At 39.1% G+C, this 8,864-nt stretch overlaps 1 protein-coding gene across 1 annotated transcript in view; it reads right to left on the bottom strand.

Annotated features, from left to right (window-relative positions):
• Window positions 1-305: 305 nt before the first annotated feature.
• The window catches only part of LOC120020659 (suppression of tumorigenicity 18 protein-like), a 49,600-nt gene continuing 41,041 nt past the window's right edge, over window positions 306-8,864 (bottom strand). The window contains exons 12-22 of the mRNA XM_038964364.1: window positions 6,692-6,934; window positions 6,070-6,179; window positions 5,270-5,332; window positions 4,827-4,895; window positions 3,944-4,006; window positions 3,564-3,644; window positions 1,525-1,749; window positions 1,249-1,337; window positions 969-1,072; window positions 736-879; window positions 306-446 (exon numbers count right to left, since the gene is read on the bottom strand). Of these exons, the coding sequence (XP_038820292.1) occupies window positions 306-446; window positions 736-879; window positions 969-1,072; window positions 1,249-1,337; window positions 1,525-1,749; window positions 3,564-3,644; window positions 3,944-4,006; window positions 4,827-4,895; window positions 5,270-5,332; window positions 6,070-6,179; window positions 6,692-6,934 (1,332 nt within the window). The remainder of the gene's footprint in view (window positions 447-735; window positions 880-968; window positions 1,073-1,248; window positions 1,338-1,524; window positions 1,750-3,563; window positions 3,645-3,943; window positions 4,007-4,826; window positions 4,896-5,269; window positions 5,333-6,069; window positions 6,180-6,691; window positions 6,935-8,864) is intronic.

Here is an 8,864-nt window from a genome sequence, read left to right as displayed (position 1 = left end):
TGACAAAAAATAACAAATACAGATTTAAATCAAGCAAACCATACAAAATAATTAAGTGCAAGGGGGGTAGAAATCTCACCAGAAGTAACATGTCAAGTGAATACAGAAGCGTTAAAAAACATGAAAAATTATTTTCAGCTGGTAATTGTCTCAGTGCAATGTATTCAACTGTGAAATGTTGACACATTTCCCAAAGCTTTGTCTTATACATGCAACTAAGCCAGCACTGCACTCTCCAGGAAAAACACAGTCATCCAATACCATTATCCCAACTCAAAGATACCTCCTCTTGGTGGCTTGACAGCTTAAACGTGGATTCCCTTTATAGCCTGTTTGATATTATCCAAGAGAGCCTTACACTCGGGAGAGTAGTCGTGCTCCGAGTTGTTGTACATATCTGTTAATGTGTTCACATAGGCTTCGAAATTATGCTCACTTATGGGCCCCTGGAACACAAACATGTTCTAATATTAGTTCACAAACTGAAGCATATAGTGAGAATAGCAATTTAATATCACTATAGCAGGGTTTACCAAACTCGGTCCTCTGGACCCCAAGGGGTGCACGTTTTGGGTTTTTCCCTAGCACTACACAGCTAATTCAAAACTGTGTAGTGTTCGGGCAAAAACCAAAACGTGCACCCCTCCCAAGAACAGAGTTTGGAAAATGCTGCACTATAGATAGAAATATGGTTAAAAAATGCAAGTGGGGAGGTTCGAATGAGGCCTAATGTACCATTTGAGGCAGTTGGATGTCTGTGAGACTGTTGATGAGAGCCTGGCTGAGGCGAGCTAACTCCTTCAGAAGGCTGTCGTTGTGCTGTTCAATCATCTTGTTCTCCTCCTCAATTGTCTTCAGGTTACATTCCATTGACGAAATCTGCTTTCAGGAAAGAGGAAAACTTGTCAAACTGAATTAGGCCTGAGTCCTTTGAAAACCATCATATCATCACAGATGTGGATATTTACCTGGGTCTGCAGTTGCATCATGTCAGCTTCTATTTTCAGGTTGGATTCATTCAGTTCCTTGATTTCATGATCCAAGTGTTGCATGTCATCGTCGTTGTCGACTCCTGTTGAAAATGGAGAATACTCTTATGAAGTTCAAACTAAACCTGCTACTGTGCTTCAGTGAATCAACTAGGAGGGGGTCTACACATACTTTGGTGGTACTAAGATGAACATTTCCATAAAATATATTATCCTGCCAAAGCATATACTGTATGTACAGTACACCACCAAGACTTACCACTGCTGGCTTTCAGTTTAATAGTCACCATCTCCTCTCCTGACATCTTCTTCTTGATACTTTGAGCATTAAGTGGGCATCCAGACAAACTATTTAGAAATCAAATTCAAATTACAAAAATATTACCAACTCACAAATGTCAATCTCAAAGCTATTTAGTTGTTCAAGGAGTGCGCCTTTAATTACGGGTCAGTGGTCAAGGATAGTAGTATCAATAGAAATTATAAACATTTCCCTGGAATCGTACGGGACAAAATTGACGCAATGCAACCTCACCTTCTATGGGTGACAAACACGTTATTGGCGTGTCCAAGGCCATTGCAGCCGGGCAAGGGACAGTGGGGCAGTTCCTGTTTGCAGGCCTTATTCCAGGGGAAGGGGAGGCCATTGATGGATGACTCGTTCTGCCTCTTAGCAGTGAGGGGGCAGCTTCCTGCACTGCGGTGAGATGTGTACTTCCCCGATGTGTGGCCCTGCCCATCACAACCTATCACTGGACACCTAGTAGGGAGACAAACAAGGGGTCTGTTCAGGAGGATTTTACGTTACAAAACATTCAGCTAGAAATGCATCGCATAGAACAGATAAGATTATCTGTAAAATAGAATATGGAACTGTGTCAGGTCTATTAATTATATATCTACAACGTTCAGAATACACCCAGGAGTCTGTTACTATCTGATGTCCTCCCCTTATACTGCTAGTGGAGAGATTCATGTTGTCACACAGACTGTTGACAATGTACAGAGTGCCGCTGTGAGAGACGTCTATTCTCATTCCGATGAGGCAGAGGAGAAAGATTATTGTCACCAGTAAGCTGTTTTTCCCTCAAAATAGTTTGGCAGTTCAGGCCATTTGATATGACAGATGTAGTAAATACAGTATGATCTGAGATATGTAAATCTATCGCTGTGTACAGTTTAGGTACAATGGAAGTGTAAGTAGATCAAAATGCTGTCAACTGAGTTGCGACGACTTTACTTAACCTGTTAAACCACACATAATACATACATACATACTCAAACAAATCATTTGCACAGTTCATAAATATCCCTCACTAACTAGACCGGAAGAGTTGTCAAACCATTACGTTGATTAATCCAGTCAAATGCTGATTAAAAATGTAGTCATCGAAACTGACAACAGGCTCAAATAATCGTATCAGCCAAGTTGCTAATCCACAAAAACGTTGGAATAATAAACACATACAGATTGATATAGCCTACATATACAGTACTAGGTAGGTTATTTGTGTTTGTAATCGAAAAACATAAGCACAAGTCTTGTTGAATATTATTAAGAGTTATAAGGGTAATTACATTTTTCCTGCTCTGTTTTCTACAGGTCAGTAATGGAGTGACATGAATTACACATAATTGTCATGTATCCCGTCATGTGAAAGAATGTAATTTTGAGGGTTGCTGAACTCTTCCCTTATTGGTAAAGGTGAAAGGCAGGCTGAGATGGTACAAATGGAACACATAGCTAGCGTACAAACAGAGTACTACTGTAACGAAGCTTGTTGTTGCACTTCGTTGTTCAGAGTACTGCTAGCACTTAGAGGACAAAGCAACCCCATTACTTCCATCCCTCCACACACCACAGATGTAAGGCACCATGCCATATGGCCTACAATTTACAATCATCTAGTAACATTACAGATGCACTACATGTAGGTAGATTCGAACTAGCAACCTTTCGGTTATTGGTCCAACGTTCTTACCGCTAGGCTACCTGTCGCTCCCCCGCCCTCTCTTAATGTGTATGCGATTTATTCCAGTCTAATTCCTAAACTCTTGGCCCTGCATTAGTAATTAAAAAGATTGGGAAATCTGTGTCTGTCCAGATGTAGAAGTGAACAAGGTCTCATACATCGGACTTTGGATTTAAGCAGCAGCAATCAATTATTATTTTTTATTTAAGACCAATATCAGTTTTTCCAGAGACAACTGCATCTAGAATAATTCAGCTTTACACCAGTGAATCAACGCTTTGTACCCATACAGTAGTATGGGGGACCTGTAATAAACAATACACGATGATAAGGAAAACACTCACAAGAGAGTGATAAGCCAGATATTCTATTAAGACAACTCAAAAATATTACAGTGTTTGAAACATGTATTATACACATGTTGTTAATCTTTGAAATATGATCTACTAATGATGGGCAGAAAAACAATTTCATTTTCATTTTTCTGGTATAATGACCTCTTAACAACCGGATACAAGTATTTTCATTCATTGAGACAGCAATCATGTAGTCATGCCAGTAAAAAAAATGAAAAACAACAATCATAAGAATAATCTCTTACTTAATTTCTTGGTCGTCTTTTTCATCTTTGTTTGGTGTAAGCCTCAAGCCTCCCTTTCTGGCACGTGGACATCCTGACAAACTACAAATGTTTAGAGACGATACGGTTTAACAATAATGAACACTAATTTAGGGCTAAAATCAAGCAAACTCTTCCATCAGTGATTCTCACAAAGCATGTCATTGAAAACAACATTCTAAACAACAAAATCAGTTTTCAAGAATCAGTCAGGTGTCGTCAGAATCGTATCTTCTTGGATATACAACAGTTTACCAAAAGTCAAAGATAAATAAATTCATAAATTCATAAAAATAAACAACAAGATTCAAACACATTTCTATTAATCAATTCAGTCATTCGTGTCATCCAGTCTAGACTACCTTCTGTGTGAAGCATAATTCCCGGTCACGTGTCCAGATCCATCACATCCAAGTGTTGGGCACCTGCAGGTGGAGAGACAGACAAAACAGGTGAAACTCTGGAACAATTATATAATATTTAAATGCATTAAAAAAAATGGAAGCCAAAGGGCCTTTATGAGGTCAGGAGATATACAGTACATTGCATTATGTACACTGAGTGTACAAAACATTAGGAACACAGGCTCTTTACATGACATAGACTGAACAGGTGAAAGCTATAATCCCTTATTGATGTCACCTGTTAAATCCATTTCAATCCGTATAGATGAAGGGGAGGAGACAGGTTAAAGAAGGATTTTTAAGCCATTCAGAGGGTGAATGGGCAAGACAAAAGATTTAAGTGCCTTTGAACAGAGTATGGTAGTTGGTACCAGGCGCACCGGTTCGAGTGTGTCAAGAACTGCAACGCTGCTGGGTTTTTCATGCTAAACAATTTCCCATGTGTATCTAGAATGGTCCACCACCCAATGGACATCCAGCCAACGTGACACAACTGTGGAAAGAATTGAAGACAACATCCCTGTGGAACGCTTTTGACACCTTGTAGAGTCCATGCCACAACGAATTGAGTCTGTTCTGAGGGCAAAAGGGGCTGCAACTCAATATTAGGAAGGTGTTCTTAATGTTTTGTACACACAGTGTAAACAGCCTGATCACACAACGTGGATAAAAGTCCAAATTCAATATAGTCAATGTATTATATGACTAAAACAGCATGAGACCAGGTAGAATGTATAATGTAATCCAATAAAATAGCACAAAATTGAACTGAATGAGTGGACACAAACAGGTGAACTACTGGCTAGAAACAGTTGATTATGACTGAAAGGACAACGCGTACTTTAGTTCCTGAGAGTTGGCTGCCATCAGTGATTTGAGAGTCTTGTCAGCCAGGGGACACCCAGATACACTACAGACAGAGGATCCACACCAGAGAGTTATTACAATGAACCCTTTGATCATAGTTCAATTCAATTGAAGTCTGACAGTGATTGATATACTGTACAGTGCAATGTGGCAGAGAGGTCATCCTCTCCAAAACCATATGATAACCATTTGCATTATCATCTTAAGTTTGTACAGTTGTTTTCTGTCCAATGTTTCAATACAATTACAAGTCAGTTTTAAATTACTTAAATTCCACAGCGACAATAAGGTTGCAAAAAAATGTATAGTTTCATTTTCAGCAGCATATAATGCTGATCAACATGAAACAATCAACATAGTTCCTCTGAACCAAGCCTTACAGTATTTACTAGCTGGTGTTAACGAGTGTGTAATTACCTTCGATGTGACGCATAATTTCCTGTTACATGGCCACTGCCGTCACAGCCGGGGGTAGGACAGCTGCAGAGAACACAACACTTAGTTAGACCATACTCTAGAATACATGGACTTTCAATACAGTGTATTAACCTTCGTAACATGACATTGAATTGTTATTAGTGGAATTGGAAGTGTGAAGTGTTAGTGCAGCAGGAAATTTAGTAGAACATATTTTACTCCCGAACACATTCACTACAACAACGTCTCTGAAGGTGTTTATTTGGAGTGGCAGAAAGTTGTTCATTAAAAGGTGCTCACTTGGAAGATCTAATTGTTTTCTGTAAATGACTCAATAGTATCTAACCATAAAGTGAATCAAATCCCCAGAGCCAAACTCAAGAGAACATACAGAGTCTAACTACAAAGTCAAGAGTGGTAAGCTGAGGACATACGGACATGTAAAAACTCACTTTTAACAAGATACATTTCCTCTCCACATGAACCTGCAGACATACCAGTCACAACGATATGTAATATATAATAGGTAACAATATAAGAGCTAATAATAGGATAGATCATGTCCAGTGCATTTCACTGATCGTGTATTCAGTCACCCCACTTATAATATACTGCCCCATTTAAAAGGTCTGGTCGGGAATTACACTTTTGTTATTAATACTGACCATCTGTCAGCTGACCTTTTTAGAGGGAAATGCACATTATACACAGATGACTGAGCAAAGAAGCCTCAATATGTCAATTTCTCCCCTCATTGGACCCCCAGAATGAGCAGACCAGACATGTTTAACATGATATACCTCATCAGCTCTTTCTTAGCATCTCTTAAGAGCATCTTGGTCTTGGGGCTTAACATGCTCGCGTCTCCGGAGTAGCTCTGGTTCTCCAGAGAAGCGTCGTCAAAATCCTCCTGCTGAGAGACGTATGTACGTTTGAAATGGACCCTTTTCACTATATAGTGCGCTACTTTTGACCAGAGCCATGGACCCTGGTCAAAAGTAGCGCACTACAGAAGAAATAGGGTGCCATTTCGGAAGCAGTCTTAATAATAAAGTGTCTTTAAAAATCTGCTTAACCTCCTGACTTCCTGTCTCAGTCTTGAGTTTTGAACATTTTCAATGAAAACATCCCACTTATTACTCAAGCCTAGGGGTTAGGCGGTAAGGCTGAGGTATTACGCTGAAGGATACTTACAGTAAACCATACATCCATTTAAAGTCACATTTAATCCACACGGACAGTATTTATGACGTATATACTTGTGATGTAAAACATTTGGATTTACTTCCTCAAAGATTATGTGTTCAGCACCAGATGTTGTCGTCGGTGAGTTAATAACAGTACAAATGTCATGGCCTTTTAAATCAACAACAACCAGGAATACCAGCTGTGAGGAACACTCTCTTTAACAAGAGCTTTTACCTCTCTGTCGTGCATCATTTGTTGTGCTTTGCTGAAGTTGAGAGGTGTGTCCCAGGCGTCTCTCTCACACAGGGAATGGTAGAAGGCAGGGCTGATGTGCACACTGCCGGCCTGCTTGAGAGTGGACTCAGGAGGGGACAGGGCAACGTCTCCCAAAGGCACCTTGGGTGGGGCATTCACCTCCCGACTTTTCTTCATACTCAGGTCCAGGGTGCCGTTCTCATCCACTTCTATGGGCATGTCCTAAATGAGAAGAAGTTCACAAGTCAGACTCTGTAACAGTCAGCAGGTAATTCACTTTTTTGAAATAGTCAACTGTCTTTAATAAAAACATACAGTTTCATGGGAAATAAAAATATGTGGGTTATGAAGTTATGAAGATTGAAATGCATATATTTCCATGACATGCCTTAGCACCAACTACAATGCTTTAAGTGTGCGCCACTCTGAAAATGACAACTATAATTCCTGTGAGAAATAACTTGAATTGCACCTCAAATACACATTTACATGAAAATAAGACGCTGAGTGATTATCTAACACCGGGGTAAAGTGTGGTGTTAAGCCAGCATTAATTCTGTTGAACAAAATAATAATCGTTGCTTGGTGTGTAGTTTTTTTGTGACAGCTGTGTAATCTATCTGTTTTCTAGGACACACAACCAAGATGGCAGCTGGGGGTGCTGGTTTTAGGTCATCACCATTAAAACAAAAATGAAAAAGCTTAATGCAGCATACGTTTTCTCACTGACAGATGTGTTACTCATTCTGTGTTATGTGAAATGCTGGGCTGTGTGCTTCAGCTTTATAGGTTTTATAGTATTAAAAGTTTTACCTCATTAAATGCCGAAATACGGCCTATAAATGAAACCAATTATTCAACGCATATGTCCCATTAAACCTATCCCCCATTATTTTTGTAACAAAAGAGAGCCTTTCAAATTAATTAAAGGGGATAATTTTCATGGACATTGCATGCGTGTGTGGCTGTCCATTTTAATTATGTCTGTGATGGTGACATGTCTGTAGCTAATCTCAATAGCATGAACTTTTCACATTGAGTTGTGATGCATTTTTGTTGCATTTGCTACCTACAGAGATACAACAAACATATGAGTTGCATGGCCCCATACAGTGTACTGTATGCTACATAAGTCCAATGCAGAAGAGCACAAATGATTAAGTTGCTAACACTGTTTTATTCATTCAGTGGGTTGACACCTGGTACAAGACCACATTCTCAGCTCACCAAGCTGGGTTCTGTACTGTGTAGGTGTTGGAAACCTTGAATCATTTATCTATCAATATTCTGTCATAGATTACATAATGTAGAGAGGCCTTCTTTGGGTTTTGAGACATTCGTCGTTATGCTCAAACGTAATGCATAGGAAGGCCAAGTTTCAGTTCAGTTGAGAGTATCATGGTTTTCCACGTAGTGGACAGGGCAGTTGGGGTTTTTTCCCTCTAGAGATTATACAGGACGTGCACAAATGGGTCAAGTTTTAAACTAAACTGGTGCACATTTAATAAATCACTGAGATTTTGGTTTTGTGTGAATAAAAGATTTCAGCTAATGAGTCCTTCAGCTGATTGGTTTAATCCACTGAACTAGTTTTATAGGCCATCTGATAGAGGCAGAGCTTATCCTGGATAATATATTACTAAGCAAAATATATTCCGCCATCTGCAGCATGCAAGACACACATTCATACAGTTAATAATTTTTCCCTTTTCTTTTTTGTCTATTAATAAAATCATATGCATGACCACATGTTTTACATAAACTACAGAGTCTAATTGTAATTGAGAAATAAGGGTGTTTGTAACAGTTAGGAAGAGTTTGTGCATATGTTATGACGTAATTTTGTGACGGTAAGGTTTTTGTTGGTTGTTCAGGCACACAAAATTGTTTCTTGAGGCAAGCCGAAGTCAGTAACCGAAGTCTACGCCCCTTCGTCAGTGATTGGTCAACAGTAGGGATTCTTCAGTAAAGTCTTTGTTGTCATTCAACGAGAGACGACTCATTTTCATGCACATTTTTTTATTTAGAAATACTGCACCAAACATCTTAGTTAGAGGTAAAAATTGAGCGACTAAGATCTCATCAGCAAAAAACTTCAAAATGAATGACAGATTTCTTCAGTTATCTTTGATTAATTGTGACTATTACCATA

This window comes from Salvelinus namaycush, chromosome 25, assembly GCF_016432855.1.
Source record: "Salvelinus namaycush isolate Seneca chromosome 25, SaNama_1.0, whole genome shotgun sequence".
Taxonomy (NCBI): Eukaryota; Metazoa; Chordata; class Actinopteri; order Salmoniformes; family Salmonidae; genus Salvelinus; species Salvelinus namaycush.
The sequence above is the reverse complement of the archived record's forward strand: the minus strand, read 5'-3'. Positions and strand labels throughout refer to the sequence as shown.